This window comes from Equus przewalskii, chromosome 21, assembly GCF_037783145.1.
Source record: "Equus przewalskii isolate Varuska chromosome 21, EquPr2, whole genome shotgun sequence".
Classification (NCBI taxonomy): Eukaryota; Metazoa; Chordata; class Mammalia; order Perissodactyla; family Equidae; genus Equus; species Equus przewalskii.
In genome coordinates, this window is record NC_091851.1 from 4,379,434 (window position 1) to 4,400,455 (window position 21,022).

The 21,022-nt window shown below is 40.9% G+C and overlaps 1 protein-coding gene across 13 annotated transcripts in view; it reads left to right on the plus strand.

The window, feature by feature from the left end:
* The first annotated feature begins 6,406 nt into the window (after positions 1-6,406).
* Positions 6,407-21,022, plus strand: part of RALGAPA2 (Ral GTPase activating protein catalytic subunit alpha 2) — a 323,319-nt gene continuing 308,703 nt past the window's right edge. For 4 of the 13 annotated variants that reach the window (XM_070588729.1, XM_070588728.1, XM_070588733.1 and 1 more), the window contains exon 1: positions 17,270-17,827. In XM_070588729.1, the coding sequence (XP_070444830.1) occupies positions 17,722-17,827 (106 nt within the window). In that variant the 5' untranslated portion in view covers positions 17,270-17,721. Of the gene's footprint in view, positions 6,650-17,269; positions 17,828-21,022 lie in introns of those variants that run through there. The other 9 variants (XM_070588735.1, XM_070588738.1, XM_070588737.1 and 6 more) reach the window with 4 other exon arrangements.

Sequence of the window (21,022 nt, forward strand, 5' to 3'; positions counted from 1 at the left end):
GAATGCCCACACAGCACTCTCCAGAGCTGGCTCAGCTTTCTCTCTGGATCTGATCTGTTTATTCTGGTGACCTCAGGATGAGGACTTCAGGGAAACTGCTCTTTACCTGCACTCAGGAGTCAGACTTGGGAAAATTTATGCAGCCTCACTTCTGTGCCCGTCAGCATTTGCCACCTAAATCTTGGGTCCTATGTGCCTCACCCAGGCCAATTTCCTATTTGTTGCCCCATATCACCCTTGGCCATGTTAAGAGAGCTGGTTATTTTCCTAGAGAAAAAGTATCATTTGGACTTAAGTTCTTAAACATCTTATTTATAGTGTTCACTCCAGTGGCCCCTCACTTAACTTTTTTTGTCTTTATGCTCTAAAGCAGAAGAAAAGTCTGAATCACTTCTAACTCCACGCCACCCAAGAACAGCTGATAATTTTGTCTTTTTTCTTTTCTGGAATCATAAAGACATATTTTACTTCCTTCTTCTAACTTTTGATCTTTAAAGACTTTGTATATGTAAAATCCGTGCTCTATAATATTTGCATTTGAAACTGCTAGCTAGTATTTCAGAGGTGGCCTGGTAATTGGGAGAAATGCTATTCTTATACGAATTACCAACAATCTAAAGAAACACCTTGAATAAGGACTTAAGACTTACGGGTTTTTTCCTAGAAAAGTAGTAATTAACATCTTGGGCTTTGAAAGATGACCTGAGTTAAAACCTTGGCTCCACCATTCAATGGCTGTGTGACCATTTGCAAGTTGCCTAGCCCTTGTGAGCCTCAGTATGGCTGCAGAATCAAGAACATGAAGCGAGGAGCGAGGCTGCCTGAGTTCAAATCCCAGCTCTAGCATATACTAGCTGTGCAACTTTAGGTGTTTCTTAACCTCTCTGTACTTCAGCCCCCTCTTCTGGAGGGATAATAGCAATCTCTACCTCATAAAGATATTGTGTGGATTAAATGAGATAATGTAAAAAAAAAGCCTCATACATATTATGTGCTTTATGAATTTTAGCTTTTATATTTAAAGTATTATGTCTATTGAGTAGTTAAGATTAACTACTGATGGCTTGATTATCTGCTACCACAGAAGTGCTTTGAGGTCTAATTAATATTTTAAAACACTTTGAGATCTTTAAACTAAAGGGAACCCTCAAAGGGAGAATGATTTCCTTATTCAGGGTATCACCTCTAAATGGCAGAGCCTTGCTCCCTTGGTTAGGTAACCAGTGCCCGCAAACAGCTGAGTCATTGGCCCGGTTCCGCCTGATGGAAACTCACATGGCCATTTTGCTCACTTTCTATTTTTGAAATATACCTTCATGGCGGGAATTTTTGGTGAGGAAGTGAAGGAAAACTGGGCTATCAATTCAGAAATCTCGTGTGCCATCACATCAATTTGGTGAAAATAATTTTTTGCTCAGAGTTAACTGATTGGAAGTGGGACAGGAATAATAGCCATTCCATCTAATTTCTAGCAAGAATAAAGAGGTGAAAAGGAATGAAATAAGCCAAATAAACCTATTATTTTAATCAGGTAAGACGGAGCAAGCCAAATCCTGAGTCACTTTCCTGGCCAACTATTTTTATTGACTTGAAATAACAAAGGATGCAAGCCTGAAATGACCCAGATCACTTTTCTTACAGAGCTACTTGTTTTCTGTGCCCAATGGATAAAGCAGATCCTGGAATTCCCCGAGAGGTGAGGACTGTTTACACAAGTCAATATTCTGAAAATAGATTCTTTTTAAAATTGGAGGAAAAAGAAAAAACTTAAAGTCAGAGAAAAGCTTTCCGTTAGTCACAGATTAAATAATTCCTATTTTCTATTGACAGTTTTGCTAACTTTCCACAGAACCGATTCTATATTTCTTTAGTATATGCTTCTTGGAGTCATCAGTAATTACAGTGTGCTTGAGAGAAACTTTTAAAAAGTAAAGGCAACAAAGTAAAGTCAGAAAAGGGTTGTATCTGGGCCAGTTCAAAGCCAGAGCAGATTTATGTAGAGTCAGGCACCGCGTAACGACATTTCAGTCAACAATGGACTGCATACATGACGGTGGACCCATAATGTTAGTACCATACAGCCCAGGTGTGTAGTAGGTTATACTATCTAGGTTTGTGTAAGTACACTCTATGATATTTGCACACTGACGAAATCGCCTAACAATGCATTTCTCAGAACATATTTCCATTGTTAAGCGGTGCATGACTGTATTTTAAAATTATGAACAATGTATTTCAGACATACAAAGAAGTCCAGAAATGAGGTCAACACTCATTGGATGATTACACTCCTTCCAAGTACCCCACTATCACTATGCCCACCACCAGAGGTAATCTCTGTTGTGGATTTGGTGTTTTCCACCCAGCAAGCCCACTCCCACATAAATACCCTAGCAACCCCGTGCGCATGTATGCACGCACACATGCAGATGTACACATGCACTGGGGACAGGCACAGACAGGATTGATCGTCACAGCATGGGCTGCAATCATAAAACGTTAGGACAGTCTGAATATCCACCTACAGGAGAATGAATCAATAAATTTTGCCATATTCACACACGTGGACTACTTTGAAGCAATTAAAATGAGTGCATATATCAATATTGAAAAAAAATCTCAGACACGTAATATTGAGTAAGAAAAGCAAGTTGCAGGAGGAGCCATGGAGAATGATGTCATCTTTTGTATACAGCGTTATGAGGTTTCAAGGAGTTAGGTAGTAAAGACTGGAGACTGTCTTTCCCCAAATTTCCAGTTTGTCTTCCTCTGACCCCCTGGCTAAGGCCCAGACTGATAGGTCACATAGATGGCTGAGTCATCCTTTCCTCTATCTGTCTGTCTGTCTGTCACCCACTTAGAAGCCCTGGGATTTGTCTTGCTTGAATCTCGTCAACTCGATTCACTTTCATTTAGCTTATCATATCAGTTCCTACTTGGCTGAATTCATCATTGACAAAGAAAAATTGAAAATCCTAGGTATTATTCTAGCAACCTCAGCTTACTATTTTGATTGTCTTCTCTTGTGAGACTGAATGCTCTCTTGGGTTGAAACACAGATTTGAGAACAAGCAGTTGATTTGGAAGGGGATCCCAGGAAACATTCGCAGGGGAGTGGGGAAGTGAGACAGGGCAGGTGAGGTGGCCCATGTGGGTTCATTATCAAGCGGGCAACCCCTGCAAGACTGTAGAGAACATATTCCTCAGAGTTATTGCAACCCAAAGGTGGAGGAGCTGGGATCTTTATCCATCAGCTTCCTGTGCATCATTGGTTGAGGACTGCTTTTGAGAGCATTAACTCTGGCATATGCAGATTGCCCTATGCATGGACCCAGTATGCTTCCACAGTGAGAAAAAACTTATTGTGCGGTCTACCAGAGCCAGTAAAATACAAGTAACTGTTTCCTAGGATTTCACTTTCCAAAGCAAGAAATATACAAACCATATAAATATTGTATTGAATGCCACGCTTTTTATTGGAAAAATTCCTTTGTGTCAGGACACTGAACATACTTCCAGGGGTCAGAGCTTCTAGAAGATGGGGGCTCTATCTTTAGGGACTCATCTAATGTAGTGTTCTGTGGCTAAAGAAATGTCACCTGGTGAGGGGTGCTGCTTTTCTAGAGTGCCTTACAAGGTCTGAATTTGTTGGTAGGGTCGCCATGAATTTGGTGTCTGGAGTTTGGTTATGCAGGTCCAGAAACTCAGTGTTATAATGTCTGCTTGTGTCTTTCAAGCTGTGGGTAACTAGCCCATGCCAAACAACCCAATTCATAAAGACTTTGTAAACTCAGGCGAAGTCAGAGCAATGGGCACTCGCGGTTCTTGAATGCTACTTCCCACTCTGCAGCAGTTTTCCCCTCTCAGTAACCATTAGCGTTATGGCTGATAGGTGCACTGTTTCTCTCCCTTCAAAGTCCTGGATAAATATTGGCAATGTCTTACTATTTAATTTGCCTTTCAATCAATCATCCAGGTCACCTTTATTTTGTAATAGGAAAAGTGTAATATAATTGTCTGTTGTATCATTCTCATTTCAGCAATTCCTTCCTAAGCACATACCTGGGTCTCTTAACAGGGACTTAGAAAACCCACTAGTATCACAATTAACGCATTTATTCCCCATCTCTCAGGACAGCCACATTCCTCAGACTCCAAAGTCCAGTGGTCTATATGTGACTTCAAAAAGGCAGGGGATACTGAAGGGTGGTCACAAAAGGATAGGCGTGTGAATGACCAGGCAGAAATATGAGTTCCTTTAATGTGGATAATGGACTGAGGACCATGCAAAGCAGCAGGTACTTCTTGTTGAAGGTGCAAGTTTCCTTTGCTTCAAGTCCCCAGGGGCTAATAACGCTACCTAATCAGACAGAAGATCCTGATAGATCCTTCAAAAATCTCCTTTTGTCCATTTTCAAGGTTGATTTTTACAAAATAACTTCTGTGGTAGATTGATTAATGGTCACAATTCTTAACCCCTCTCTATGTCCATTCCCTTTGCCTTCCTCTTCTGACTCCCAGCTGAGCCACATGAGTTACTTTGGCCAGTAGAATAATAGCAAATCTGTCACAATTAGATGCTTAAAACTGCTTGTGCACTTGGACTTGCTCACTCCTGCCCTTTGTCATTCTCAGGAGAACGACATGCTCAGACTAGTCCACTGGGCCAAGGAGGAAGATGAGAAAAATCTGGACCAAAGCCAAGTTACCCCCAGTCACCCCAGCCAAGACCACCCTAGACCAACCAATAGCTAGTGAACACCTAGACATGGAAGTGATCTCAGCCGAGATCAGCCAAGCCCAACCCAGATCGGACGAACCCCATAGACACAGGAACTGAAAAAATGTTTATTGGTGTATGCCACTGAAGTTTTGTGGTTGGTTGCTATGCAGCATTTTAGTGGCATAGATATTTGATACACCTTCTTCCCAACTCTTCTGGAGACTCCATCTATGTTCCTGCCTGCTTACCAGCTGCAAGTAACTAGTTACAAGCCAAGTACATTTTCAAGTGCTTCCTATAATACTGGATGAATCAAAGTCAATTTCTCAAGTCAATTTCTCTTGACCTGCCTGTTTCTGGCTTGCCTGGTGCTTTTCCTATGAATATTCTGTTAATTACTCTATAAATACCTCCAATGTACTCTACAAAGACAAGCTTTGGATTTTCTTTCTTTGCTGCCCCACCCAAACTCTTGGAGCTTCTTCTATTTGCATCTACCTCTGGAAGATTGTTTTCCCTCCCTTCTTGTCACTTACATTCCTACTCTTAGGTGGGAAAAGCAACCCCTGTCAGGCTGGTCACCTTCTGCGAACAAAAATCTCTTTATCTTGTAGATACCTTGTCTGAGGTCATAGGGATAAACCAAGGAGAGAGTCACAGGCTCAAAGAATTTTAGAATCACAAGATGTTAGAAATAAGCCATTGGACACAGTGTCTGGCTTTGTCTAGCTGAGGAGATGAGTCTTCGAGATTTGTTAGTTTCAGATCCTGGGGACCACAAGCAGATACCCTCTCTGTTTCAGCTGCTTATTGCTATGTAACAAACTATCTCTAAATGTAGTGGCTGACTACGGCATTTTATTCATTTGTTCACAATCCTGCAGTTTGGGTAAGGCTTAGCTGGAACAGTTTGGCTCTACATGGCTGACATGTTTGACTGGGGCTGGAGGATGCACTTGCAAGATGGCCTCACTCCTGTGGCTGGCAAGTTGGTGTGGGCTGTCATCATGAAGCTCGGCTTAGGCTGTTAGCCAGGGGCCTCAGTTCCTTTCTGCATGGCCTCTCCACATGGCTAGATTAGACTTCTCATGGGGTGGCAGTCTCTGGATAGTCAAACTTCCTACTACCAGAGTGCAAACATGAAAGCTGCCAGCCCTTTCTAAAGCTTAGGATTGGAACTGGCACCCTGTCACTTCCTCCATGTTCTATTTGTTAAAGGAGGGCACAGAATCAGTCCAGATTCAAGGGGAAAGGAAAATTACAGGGGTATGAATACTAGGATGCATGGCTCATTGAGAGCTACCATTATAAAAGATTAGCCCACTGTCCTTCCAGTTTTTACTGAAAATTGAGCTTCCACTGACATTTCTTGCCAGCAAATATGTGGTTAGATGAACGCTGTCCAGGAGTCAGGAGACCTGAGTTTCTCACCTAGCTTGGCTATTAATTAGCTTTAGAGACTTGGAGAAGTCACCTAACTCTGCAAGTTTCCTTGTCTGGATGAATTTTAAAGCAGCCTCTGGCTCTAATGCTGAATCCTAGGTCTTTGCAGGTTTCGTAGGTTTTCAGTTCCAAGATGAGACTTTTTATTCTCCTTCAAGAGCCTTTCCTACTCTCGCTGAACTGGTCTATCTTGATCTCCAGTTACCAGGAGACTAACCAAATCATTTATTTACTTTCTATGCTCTGTTTTTCTAAGTCCTTTCGATTTGTCATTTTGACCTGCTTCTTGTGAGCTGAACGACCTTGAGCCAGCCATACAACTTCTCTGAATATAGATGAAATGGCGATAAGAACCCTAATTCATGGGCTGTTATGAGGATTAAATGGGAGAAAGTGCATGAAACTGCTTTGCAAAATGGCATTCTGATATGATGGTATTTTCCGGCCACCTTAATGACTCTGGAAGCATCGTGTGGGGGTCAGGTAAGTGTTTCCATCCCCAGTTCGGCTAACAAGCAATTACTAACCAACTTTGGTTCTTATTTTTCCTCTTTATAAAGAAAGAATACATCCGTCAGTCAGTCACATTTTACTCTCAAAACTTTCTATGATTCTAGGATTTTCTTGGTAATAATTCTTGATGTTTATGTAAAATTATTCAACCTAGATTTACAGAAGGCAATATCACAACCAAGGCTGGGACGGAGTGAGGCTGAATTATACAAAAGCAAAACAAATGAGGGGCTTTCATTAATACTTTCTGGAAGTTAAAAATAAAAACAACTTCATATTTATTTTGCAAACTGTCATCTTCGGATAGTTTGGATAGTGAGCTCCTTGGGAACAAGGATTTTGTCTTTTTATCTTTTATTGAGTGACTAGAATAAGTGCCTGGCCCAAAGAAACTCAATAAGTGCTTGTTGAATGAATGAATGAATGAATGAGAAAAAGCTAGAATTGTGAAGAGGCTCCAGAAAAGATTATTATTTTGAATTTTAAAGTGACAGTGAAAAATGTCAATTAGAGTCTTCTGATAGATTATTCAAGCCAAACTTTTTAGTCTCTGAAGCATTACTTTGTTGTTTTTATGACTGTTATAGCTTAAATTATTATTTGATTTATTATAATCTGATTTATATTAATCTGAATTATTACTTTACCTTTTGAAAGTACTCATAAACTATTCATGGGTTTGGTCTTACAGCAACCAAAGGAAGTAAAATATGCCTTGGAACAAACTGCTGAGTCACACATTTAGGTCCAAGAGCCCTTGCCCAGCATTCTTAATCCAGTATCACTTAAAGTCCAGAAAGAAGCAGATATTTTACCTGGCATGATGGGGGCATCAGTGAAAATACCCTTCCTTGCCAAGGAGTGCACATAACAAAAATGGGGAACAAGGGATTCTGGGACATTGCTTCCCCCTATTCTGATGGTGTCCAGTGTGGACTATGTAAAATCATGGGAAACCACAGCTGTGTAAGCCCTTCTTTTCAACACATTTAGAAATTAAGTGTGCGCACAAATGGACAATCAGCAAACAGGAATTGCCTTGTTTGTATTTTGTGGGGGTAGAGGAGAAGAGAAAAACAAAAGATATTTATTGGACATTTTTGTACCAGGCATTGTCCTCAATTCTTTTTATGATCATTTACTTCTTAGAATAAAAAGCTCAGTGCAATTTTATCTTCATTTTACAGATAAGGAAAACTGAGGGTTGGAGAATTAAGTCACCCATTTAAGATCACACAGCTGGTAAGGGGGAAAGACCCGGCATCACAGCCTTAGCCTTTGCTTTTGCCGTCTTCGCATCCTGCCTTCCACAGATTCAACAGAAGTGCACTGTTCTCTTCCCACTTTGGCATCATCACCTTTTACTATCATTTGGCCCTGCTGTTTTTACAAAGCTACGCAAACATATACACATTTCTGCAACCCCTACACTATGCTGAATATAACCACAAGCACAAACCTAGGTAGCAACCACACAAAACCAAATTGTTTCTGGAGGTCTTCACACAGCCCATTGCATCTTACCTCCTTGCCTTGCCTGGGGTGTGTTTAGCTCCTTTCCCCAGTTCAGGTGCCATCTCCTCCTGGAAATCTTCTCTGAGCCCTCCCCTCATCCCTACTGCCCAGTGCCTCCTGGTATTTCCTATAAAGCCTCACTTGTATCACCATTGTTAATTACTATTGTCTAGGTACTTGTCTGTCTCCTCCATCAGACTACGACTTCTCTGGGGGTTGAGGTTGTATCCTCATTATACCTGTCACTTCATTGCTGTGCATAAAACTACAGAGTAGGTACTCAGTTAGTCTACTGACTGGATCAAAAAGATTACTAAGAAGGACAATAAAACGTGATAAATATTAGAGTGGCTCACAGAGGGGTGCTTCAATTCAGAAAGAAGAAAAAAATAACATAAGAGAAGGAAAATATAAAGGGAGGTACTTAGCAATGTTCTCTGTGGCATGTGAATTCTTCAATTTTGGTTAGATGAAAATTTGATTCAATTCTTTGCAATTATTCACTATGATGATTTTAATAATTGCATAATTCACATATACCCTATGTCTAAGTGAAATCATGGGTTTCCCCATTAAAATTTGGGGAAAAACCTATCAAATGTAGCTCTTCCTTAAAGATTTACTGAAAGCAGTAAACTGTCTTTCAGTCATCTTACTTAAGTACAAGATCTTAATTATAAATCAGACCTATAGGTGGATACTTTCCACATTCCAGGGCACATATTAATTTATGTGAATTGTAAATAGTGATGATTCCGTTCTCTTTATTGCTCTGTGGAAGATGTATTTATTTGTCCTTGTTGTTGTTTTATCTATTTGGCATCCAACATCCCTTCCTCCAGCAAAGTACTCCATTGTTTTTGGGGGAGATGTCCTATCTTACGTAGTCTTGGTGAGAGGTAGTGCCCACCTCCTACTTACCAAGAGGGTTAGCACCTCAGATTTTCTGACCCGGGGAAGCCAGGGGGGTGGACACATGAACTGGGCATCCGACTAAGACTTAGCCAATTGAATATTCTTGAGGCTTTGAACTTGAAGATGTGAGGGATGGTGGGAGGTCATTCATTGTTATGGAAGCCATAGTGTGCTGACCCATGTGCTCTGCTCTATGACCTGTCCAGGCCTCCGAGAGGTGCCTCAGTGTCTAATTTTCTAGTATTTTCCAATCCTGGTACTCCAACCTCCCATTGATTTTGTAAGCCTGACAGTCTTTGAATGGATCCTTTTTCACTTAAATAGATAGCCAATTCCTGTTGCTTGCAACTTAGATCCTGTCTGAAATACCAGGTAGAAATAATATCAATTTAAGACATACATTTATATGTGGATTAGTAAAGAATTTGTATTCTTGTATTGTGTTTCCCAAGAATTGCTATGCTCCCGAAGAATTATTATTACTATTTTTTTGAGGAAGATTAGCCCTGAGCTAACTACTGCCAATCCTCCTCTTTTTGCTGAGGAAGACTGGCCCTGAGCTAACATCCGTGCCCATCTTCCTCTGCTTTATATGTGGGATGCCTACCACAGCATGGGCTTTTGCCAAGCAGTGCCATGTCCGCACGCGGATCTGAACCGGTGAACCCCAGGCCACTGAGAAGCAGAACATGCGAACATAACCGCTGCCCCACCGGGCTGGCCCCCCCAAAGAATTATTGTGAGATTCATTTTTCTAGACAATTACAGGAATTTATTAGTAAAACAAACTATGTGATGATTTTCTCCATTTTGAATGAATAGTTTTGTTGACATTCTACAATCTGCATTCCTTTTTAGAAAATCTAGCACTCAGTTCTAAATTAGGAAGTAAATCTGACCTAATATTAAACCTAATGGTAGCACTTTGAGTATTGGTGGCAAATGTGAGATAACAAACAAATTTTCCCAGGCTCCTCACCTTATGTAACTTCATCTATCTTGCCTTTGTGCATTATCTTCTATTAAAGTTTTATTTACTATTTAGGTAGTTTCCATTATTCCTCATTTTTCCAACATTATCATTCAAAGGTATGTTTTTTCACTCATAAAAGTTCTTATGGTACTTATGGGCTTACATTTTTCTAATGTTGATGTGTATCCATGATTCAATACTGAAATGTTACTACTGTTTTGATGATTAAAAAATGAAAATATACCCAAAGCAGATGACATGGTGGTTGAAATGCACAGCTGCAAAAACATCTGCTTGAATAAATTTAGAAAAATGATTAGGTTTCTTTCCCTTACGGCATTGCTTTGTCACCAGGCATTCATCAGACATATCAAAATGGCCAGTATATTTTCAAAAACTTTTTCAAGTCTGTCCTGAAGTAAAATTCTCATATAAAATGATTTATAGTCAAGTTTAATATTAAGTATTAAATCTCCTTGCTTGACAGATAGTTGGAAAGAAAAGAAACTAATGGTTTCCTACTAGAGAAGAAACTAATAGGAAATATTTTTGGAGGACAAAAATATATATTGTCAGTGTTTACAGTAATATATCATCTGGAAAACAGAGACATTGGTCTCCTGTTTCTTAAGCATTGAGGTCGGTGTTTCATTCCTATGAAGGGGCATCATTCCTTCTTTCCTGGAGTCCTAGGTAGGTGTAGATTCTCAGGGACACAACAGGCTTCTTGAATGGATGTTAGGTGGACATTGCAGGGTGAAAGCTGATACATGAAAAACACTTGACTTTATTAGATTGTAGCTTTTTTTTTTTAGAAAATAAGAATGCAAAGGGTCCTGTGATCAATAAAAACAGACTCTGTGTCACAAGGGTCCACCAGGGGTTTGCTCTTTGTGGCAAAAGCATCCAGATGATGACCCAAGTATGCTGACATTCTAAAAGATCTTACTCCTGAGGACAGTCACAATAAGCTTTTCTGATAGGAAAATATGTACCTAAGTTGAATTTTTCCATATACTAAAATTGACATAATATGCACGACAATTAGGATTAATGTACAGGCACAAGATATTTTAGCCAATTTGAAAAAAACAAATTCTTCCAAACTGAAAAACTCTGATGAGTGAAAAATTGGGAAATAAAATATATCAGCATTTAGGTTATCTGGAAACTACAGAACCGGCAGGTCTAAGCATCTAGAACGATTCCAACTATGAAAGTTAAAAAGGCAAACAAATTGTCTCTGATAGCAATGATTGAACTTCTGGGTAAGAAGTCGTAGAAGTTATATGGGACAGCCCTATCAGGCATTTCTGCTTTGTTTGTAGGGGCAACACCAATTTAGGAGGAAAGGAAGGGCCCAGAGTTGGGGGGGATAAAGTATGGTTCCATAAACAATGAATAATCTATTTAAGAAGATGGGGAAGCCTGAGGTATATTTTAGAAAGATTTCTGAGAAAACAAGCGTAGAATTTTAAAATTTGGGTGCATAATACATTACTTAAAGCAAAATCATTATACTGAACAACATTCCCTAATTATGCTGAGATGTTAATGAAAGAATGAGTTCATTCATTCAACAAATATTGATTGAATGCTGACCCTGGCCCTGTCCTGGGCACAAGCGTGGCAACGATGAATTGTAGAATTGCTTGATAAATACTTAACATCAATGATGACGGGAGTTGCAGTTTTCACATAAACCCATCAATGACCGATTTTCACTACAACAGAAAAGAGTGGGAAAGTACAAAACTATGGTCATCACAATTTAGCTACAGGAGTTGTTCAATAAATATTTGCTTGAATTTATGTAAATAGTATACAAAAACAAAAAATCTAAAATTCTGCTCCAGACAACATCTGGAATTGATGAGTGTTCCTGTTTATTCTTTGGTCCTTCTTGGTCTCTAATCTCACCTTCCTTACTTTTTCCTGGTCTCTTGGTGACTGTCTTCCTGAATAACCAAATCCCATTTGGTGTCATCAGGAAAACATGATGCTCTTCTGGCAAGTGATGAAGGGAGGGAATTATAAAGCCCTAAAGCCTTGCGCTCTTCCCTAGGTAGGATCTTGAAACACACCCAGTTCAGAGTGGGTTCCCCATTTGCTCCTGAGGAAGGGTCTGAGCCACCTGAGGGCTCTTAAATTCTTTTTTCTTTTTTAAGTCTTCCCCAAATCATCAAAGGTGCAAGAAAGGTTTTCTACTTGAAATACTCATCTGGTACGTCGAAAAAAATTTCTTTTGTACATCATATGGATACCTGAATTTTGATTTATTCATAGTGTTATAATCAATAACAGTCACTATTCTTTTTGATGAGCGCATTATCCTATATTTAGCCATAAGGAACCCCTTCCAGCTGGCGTCTGTGTTTTAGAGACTTTCCCGTTGATCTTATATTCACTCTCTATTTTCCCTGCTCCAGACCTGGAACCAGCCATTTCTTGAAAGAACTCTAATTACTTTGGGGTGGGGAATGATATTTGGAAACGAAGATATGGGTGCTGGGTGTGCTCATTGCCACTGGGTGCCATTTCTTCTGGGCCTTTTCAGAGATTAGAAGAACTAGAAAAAACAGCAGATTTTTTTTTAATAGATAGATAAATTGATTCTAAAATTTATATGGAACTGTAAAGGATCTAAATTGGCAAAGTAAGCTTAAACAAGGAGATATATACTACCTGAAATCAAGACTTACAATAAAGCTTCAGTAGTTAAGACAGAGGGCTAATGATTTATGGTTAAACAACCAGATTAATGGAAGAGAACAGGGAGTCCAGAAATAGAGATACACTTGTATGTTTGATTGATAATTGACAAAGGTACCAAGTTAATTCCATGGGGAAAAGGAAAGTCTTTTTATAAATATTGCTGGAACAACTAAATATCTCTACTGAAAAAAAATGAACCTTGACCCATGCATGTATTTTTAAATCAAGAGTTCAAATTGATATTTCCAGGTAAAATTTAATATTACAGAATTTTTATTTAATTTCTTTGATTTTGATATTTGTGTGTCTCCTTTCTCTTACATTGAAAATCTTAATTCCTAACAACAGTTAATATTTCTTTTCAGATCTTTTTGCCCTTAGAATATACCCATCTTCATTAAAGAAGATGTGGTAAATATATACAATGGAATACTACTTAGCCATAAAAAAGACAAAATTGTGCCATTTATGACAACATGGATTGACCTTGAGGGTACTATGCTAAGCAAAATAAGCCAGACAGAGAAAGAGAAATACCATATGATTTCATTCATATGTGGAAAATAAACAAACAAATGTGTGGATAAGGAGAATAGATTAGTGGTTACCAGAGTGGAAGCGGGTGGGGGAAGGGTGAAAGAGTTAAAGGGGCACATATATATGGTGATGGATAAAAACTAGACTATTGATGGTGAACAAGATGCAGTGGATACACAAACTGACATATAATAACATACACTTGAAATTTATACAATGTTATAAACCAATGTGACTTCAATAAAAAGAAAGAATATATCCCTCTACAGAGGTACAATCAGGATACTGTTTTCAAAAGTCACTTGAAATAATTATTTTCTCTGTTTAGTTATGTTACCAATTAGATATATGGTTGAGTTCATTTGTTTGTTCTGTTTATTTTCAATTTTTAGATTTGTTTCCTCTTTTTCTTTTAATTTTTGAATATGTAAAGCATTTAAATGATTCAAAAGTCAAAACTATATGAAATGATGTTGTTGGAGAGGACCTTGTGCCATCTCTTCTCCTTTCCGCCCTATCCTCCATTCCACTGAGGTAGGCATTAATGTTAGTTTTTGATTTATCCTTCCACTGCTTCTTTTTGAAAAAATAAGCAAATAAAGACGTATTTTATGTTCTGTCCATTGCTTTTATACTTAACAATGTATCTGGGAGATTAGGTCAAATGAGGACATAGGTAATTTTCTCATTCTTTCTTATGGTTGCGTAGTACTGCATAGCACTACATTATGTGGACGCACTGGATTCAAGCAGCCACTTTTACATGTGTACACATGCACTAGATCCAATCAGATCCTGTTAGACAGTCACACTGAGTTCTCGCCAGTATCTGCTGGTATTCATTTTCCAGGGCGGCTTCAACCAATTACCACATATTATGTTGCTTAAAACAAGAGAAATTTGCTCACGGTTCTGGAGTTCAGAAGTCTGAAATCAAAGTTTTGGCAGGGCTGGGCTCCCTCTGGAAGAGCCCCAGGGAGAATCTGTCCTTGCTTCTTCCAGCTTCTGGTGGCTGCAAGCGTCACTCGGCTTGTGGCTACACGAGTTCCACCTGCGCCTCCATTTTCACATGGCCTTCTTCTCTAATTATGTGTCTTCTCCTCTTCTATCCTCTAGAAGGACACTCCTTAGGGCCCACCCAGATAATCCGGGGTGATCTTACCTTGAAATCCTTAACTTCATCACACCTGCAAAGACCCCTTTTCTAAAAAAAGTCACAATCACATGTCCCAGGGATTAGGACATGGACACATCTGTTCAGCTCACTCCACTGGCTGTTATAAACAATGCTGGAAGGAGTAAACTTCCACGTGTGGGTTCGTATTTGTGGAGGTATATCTTCAGAGTAGATTCTGAGAAGTAGGATTTCTGTGTCAAAGGGCAAATAATATGTAATTTGGCCAAATTCCACTCCATAGGGGTTGTACTATTTTACATTCCTATCAGCTATGTTTTTCTATAGTTTTGCTACCAGCATGTTGTTAAATCTTGTTTTTGTTTTTGTTTTTTTTTTTTTGCTAATTCAAATGGTGTTTCAGGGTAGTTTTAATTTGCATTGCAAGTTTTTGACTCTTGACTTCATTATCTTGATTTATTAATGAAAGTGACATTATTTGATAGCACTTTTATCTGCAAAATTCTTGGCACTCTGAACCTCTAGGGATAAAAAATTAATTACAAAGCAGGTGAATGTCTTTAAGGAGCTCGCAGTCCAGTAGGAAAGATTTTGGAGAGCAACAGAAAATGAGAAGTACTCTTATCCCACATTTATATACATGTGGGTGAAAAAGCATCAAAATAAGAATTTATGTTCCTTGCCTTTTTTAGAGAAGGCATTTTCATCAGTAAGTAAAGTCTAGATATGATGGATGAGATGAACCTATATGCACAAATGCCTGTTTCTGGTACTATCAAGTTCTGATAGTGTCATGTGTTCACTGTACACTGTCGTTTACCTCTTCACTTACAGTCATGCATCGCTTAATCACAGGGACACGTTCTGAGAAATGTGTCCTTAGGCAATTTCGTTGTTGGGCAAACATAACAGAGTGTACTTACACAAATCCAGATGGTGTAGTCTACTATGCACCTAGGCTCTACGGTACTAATCTTATGGGACCACTATTATCTGCACAGTTCATCTTTGACCAAAACATTGTTATGGGGTGTGTGACTGTATCTAGTTGCTCTGGCCGTCAACTAGATTGGAAGCTTTGGAGGTCAGGAGGCTGCATTTTATACATCTTTTTATCCCCAAGGTTTAGACTCATGCCTTGCACACAGTAGGTGCTTAATAAATGACTTTGATGACAGGTTGCTTTGATAGAAAAATTGAATTCCCTAAGACAAGTGCATCCTATTTTTTTCAATCAAGGTAATGAAAGGTATCTTCTTCTAAAGGAATGGGGCAGTGAATATTATGACTTACTAAGTGTAATCAGTATAGGCTAAGTTGCTGTAACAAGGACACCCAAAATGCCTTGACTTAAGAGATAAGGTTATTTCTCTCTTCTAACAGTTTTGGAGGGTTTGTGGTCCTGATTGGGATGTCATCTAGGAACCTAGGCTGGTATGGCAGTTCTGCCTTTATCCTGAGGGTAGGGCTTCCATCTCAGGGTCTGAGATTCATCCGTGTTATTGGGTTTACTAGGAGTCCATTCTTTTTTATTGCTGAGTAATATTTCTTTGTATGAATATATCCGGGTTCTATCAAAGCTATTTTGACAATACTAAAAATAGAGAGAGGCTCCAACAACTAGGGGATATACATACACATATTTTTTAAGATTTTATTTTTCCTTTTTCTCCCAAAGCCCCCTGGTACATAGTTGTGTACTTTTAGTCGTGGATCCTTCTAGTTGTGGCATGTGGGATGCGGCCTCAACGTAGCTTGAGGAGCAGTGCCATGTCGGCACCCAGGATTCCAACTGGCGAAACCCTGGGCCTGCGAAGCAGAGCACGGGACCTTAACCACTCGGCCACAGGGCCAACCCCTAGGAGATAGTTTTTGCATGCTTGGATAAATACATAGGACTGTTTCAGTTTTTTATTCCATTTTATTTAACAAATTTTTATTGAGTGCGTCTAGAGGCCAAATAGTGTGCTCAGTGACGAGGATACAAAGCTGTCTAAATGCCCAGCTGCACCGCCCGCCATAGTTCAGCTGAATGAGATAAGATCCAATTGCGTAGTCCCAATTTGATGGAAAGCACATGACTTTAAAGATCCAGCTTAAGTACTTGCTAAAATGTTGTCAAAATTTGGAGCATGAAAGGATCCAGATGCCAGTAAATAACTCTCCAGATCTCTTGTAAGAAATCTCAAGATCATCTTCCATCTCAAAGTCTTGCCCCGGGTTACAGGGGCCTGGCCTTAAAAAGCATACCGGCCTGAGAGTCAGGTCCCTCAGGTTCTATTTCTGGTTCTGCTACTATATCTTGCACAACAGAACATGCACTTCCTACAAAGCAAGACGCAAGATCCTGAGGAGCCCTCCAGTGAGGGACTCCGTGAGGTTGGGTCCCAGGAACCAAGGGTACTGGCTGGACTCCTCACCTAGGCATGCCCTGCTGCTAAAGCTATTCATTTTAGCGTGAAATTGGAGCTCCGATTGTGGTATGGTCAAAGGCATTCCCACTCGCTCCCTGGCTTCCTAGTGTGAAAGAAGCCAAAACTTAAAGCGGCTTGCATTTGAAAAGCCTTGAAACTTTTTTTACTGAGATGTTCCTGTGGTTCACGTTGCACTAGAGGGAACTGGGGTGGGCGCACAGATCCGAGAATGAAGGTACGGGAGCCCCGGGCCTCCGGGGTACGGGGTGGGCGACGGTACCCAGCTGCTTAGGACCCTGGGAAGGGGGTCGCAGCGGCTCGCCTCCTCGAGAACTACATTTCCCAGCAGCACTTGCGGCCTACGGTGGGGTGGGGACAGGGGAAATACTCAGAGCCGGCCCACTGACTCCCGTCGTACGGAAGTCACGCCAGCCTAATTGGAGGGCCCTGTCGCGATGCATCCCGGGACAGGTAGTACAGCGAGCACAGCGTGCTGCAAGCTTCTTTGTGATTCGCGGCGCCGGCTCGGCGCTCCCGGCCCGCCCCCATGAGGCGGGTCTGGACCGCGCGCGCGTGCGCTGCATTCTAGGGGCTAGCCGGCGCCTCCCGCAGGGCGGGGCGGTCGGTTCCGCGTCGACACCGCCTTCCTGCCCCGCCCCTCGCCGTGCCCGGCCCGCCCCTCCTTCCTGGAGCCACAGCTGAGGCGGCGGCAGCGGCGGCCCAGCGGGGGGGCGGCGAGTGGCCCGCGCGACACGCGCCGGCCCCGACTCTATGTGGTGACTCGCGCGGCGCAGGCGTCTCCTGCCCCGCCGGCGGGGCCCGGGATTCCCGCGGCGGGATGTTCTCCCGAAGGAGCCACGGGGATGTGAAGAAGTCCACCCAGAAGGTGCTAGACCCCAAGAAGGACGTGCTGACCCGCCTGAAGCACCTGCGGGCGCTGCTGGGTGAGGCGCGCACAGGGGCGCGGGCGCCGGGGACACCTGCACGGGCGCGGGCCGGGTGAGGGGTCGGGGCCGGGATCCCGAGGGAGTGAGTGGGGCCCTCAGACCCTCTTCTCCAGGTCCGGGCATTGTTCCCGGGAAAGCGGGCACTGCTCTGTCGTTCTCGAGTGTAAACTTAGCCAGATTCTCACCGGGTGACCGCGAGGCCGGACACAGCCGTGACTCTCCCTTCCCCAGCAAATACTGGACCCCAAGTGGTCCTCTCGCACACACACTGAACTGTCTTCTCCCCTCCCATTTTTTAGTTTTAATTTTTGAGTCCGAGACCCTAAGTAGACTGAGACCCGAAGTGGTCCTAGCATAGAATTAATTGAACTGTCATCTCTTTCGCGCCCTACCCCCCTTTTAAATTTTATTTTTACTTTTGAGTCTGAGTCCCCAAATAGCCTGAGACTCCACGTGGTCCTAGGATAAATTTAATTTAACTGTCATCCCTCTTCCCATGCCCCTCTTTTAAATTTTATTTTTGTTTTGGGTCTGGCTGCTTCACTTTCTTTGTGTCCTTGGTGTCAAGGGGGCTCCTGGTGTCTCTTGGAGGGAGGAGTGACTTTCTTGGGTTCAAGGAGGCTGCTTCTCCTTTATTGCCAGGATGACCGTGATGATTATATACCTTCTTCCGTTTTTATGAGACTGCTGGGTGGAGGTTCTGCAGAGTCCAGGTGGGCCTGCAGTTGACCTGAGATGAAGCTCAGCCCTGTGGGTGTGAAGTGTCCACAAGGCTTCCTGTCACCTGCTGTGTGTGATCTGTAGCTAGTTTGCTAAGCTATGTTTTGTTTTCTATTTTCTTACCTCTTTGGTCTTAACTTTTGTTTAGGATGAAAACACCTTTGCTGTCTATAGACAGACTTGTCTTTGTGTATTTGGGCACTGAGAAAAGGACACCTTAGGTTTCTTTTAGATGTCTTTTTTATTCTTAAGATGAGCAGCATCACCTAGTTTAGGGCATAGAGTCTTAATATGTCTGTCATTTGAGGAAATACGGCATAAAAGAATTCATTATCTTTGTGAGAGTTTTAAATAAAGATCTTATTCATGAGATTAAAAGTTGCAAATTATTTCTATTTATATGCTATGACGCACCTTTAAGGAAAAAAACCCCACATACCTGGTTTTGCAAAGTGAAGTTATACCCAGTCTTGGATTTCTTGAAATTACACTGTTTTGTTCGGTTGGAATGAAATGTAAATTAGTTACTGTTAGAGGGATTAGTTCTCGAGACCCTTGAAAGTGAAATGTGGTGTTCTTGGTAAACTGAACTTTCTACTTCCTGTAGTAAAATACCATGTACACACAGGTTGCATTGTGCAGAGTCCTAGTAGTGACTGATTAACACCTACTGCAGGGACATTTTTGATAAAGGAGAGTTGAGCAGTATTTTAAACCATTTGATACGTTGGGACTTTTTCTGAGGTGGAGAACTTGAACTTCTGTCCAAGTCTACAGGATTAAGTTGGCCTCATTTTATAAAGGCAGCCTCAATTAAACCTAGATCGGTTTGGTTTCTTAGAGACACAGAGTACATTGTTACCATTCTGAGAAAGTAGTTAGTTTTCAAGGCTGTGTAATTTGGTTTCACTTTAAGGTATGTGTCTTATTTTGAGGAACTTTCTTTTATCATTTCATTGAGCTCATGATGACCTCAGTTTTGTAACATGGAAAAGTTCCGTGATATTTCCTTAGGTCTGTGTTGTTTTTTATTGATGTGTGCGTTTGTGGAATGGCCCAGTTTACTTTATTACTGTAATCTTTATCTGTAAGGACTAGATTTTTGGACATTTGTCTGAGGAGTTCTAGTCATAATGTTTAATGTAAACTTCTGCTTACAACTGTGGTTTAAAGACTTTAAAGGAAAATAGTACATCAATGCACTAGTGCCTACCACATTGCATACCTTGTTTGCTACTTTAAGAAAAGTCTACTTAGAACAAAAGGCCTCTTGATGTGAAAAATAGGAATTAGTCAAAATCAAGAAAACTATTTGAAGGAAATGAATAGAAATTATTATTGTATTTTTACTTGTATATTTATATAATACTCTTGCTTTCCACATCTTTTATCTTCAGGTGATAATAAATGTTATTTTTTATGTACAAAGATGATGCTGCCGTCCTGGATTTGCAGCCCGCAGCTGTGTGGCTTTGGGCTAGTTACTTAGCCTGTCTTTGAACTTCAGCTTTTTTGCTCTGTGAAATGGGTATGGTAATGTCTGCCTTGTAAAGGTTGTTGTGAGTAGGATGTATAAACTACTTCAGCTTGGAGTAGGCATTGAACAGTTTCCTCTCCTGTTGTTACTTGTCTCCCATCTTTAATGAGATAGAATAAGCATTTTGACAGGTAGTCCCCCCCTTTCTTATTTTGATAATTGTTGTGTGTTTGTTCTCTTTTCATAAAAATTAGTCCGTATTTAAGACAGTTGGCTGAGAAACACAATTAGCTGTGAAGAGTAGAATATTTCTTATTATCATGGTAGTGACTCCAATTAGAACTTGCTTAGCTACTTTGACTTGGCTATATATTTTAGATTGGCCTGATAGTATTAACTTTATTTTACAGAGGGGGAAATTGAGGCACAGACAGGCCTTACAAGGGACCAAGCCATGTACTAAATGGTTTATATGTATTATGTTAATTAGAGGAAGAACAGAGAGCTGTTCATTCCCTTGACTTGCACTTCTTCCTCCACTGTAGAAATCATCATTGGGAAAGTAAATGAGTAAACAAAAAACATCCTGCATATTGCTCCAGCAAAGAGTCCATGTCTTATTAAAAGTTGAGTGCCTACTATGTGTCCCCAAATAGGGTATGGAAATGACATTGGTATAGCAGGAAGAACAGGTATAAAATAGTAGTAAATGTAAAGTGTGTTATGTAATTAGATAGTGGCTCGTATGGTAGACTCCATTATAGGATTTCAAGAGGCAAGAAAGATCATTAAGAATGGCACAAAGCTAGGGGCATGTTGAAGGAGGTTTTCCTCATGCTGGGCCCTGAAGAATGGTTAGACTAGCTCTGTCCAAAAGAAGTATAACGTGAGCCACCATTATACACCACAAGCCTGCCTCTTCTTTGTGTCCAGTGGGGGTCTGGTGAGGGTAACATTGGGCACTGAGGGTAGGGTGCTCGAACCCTGGCCCTGAG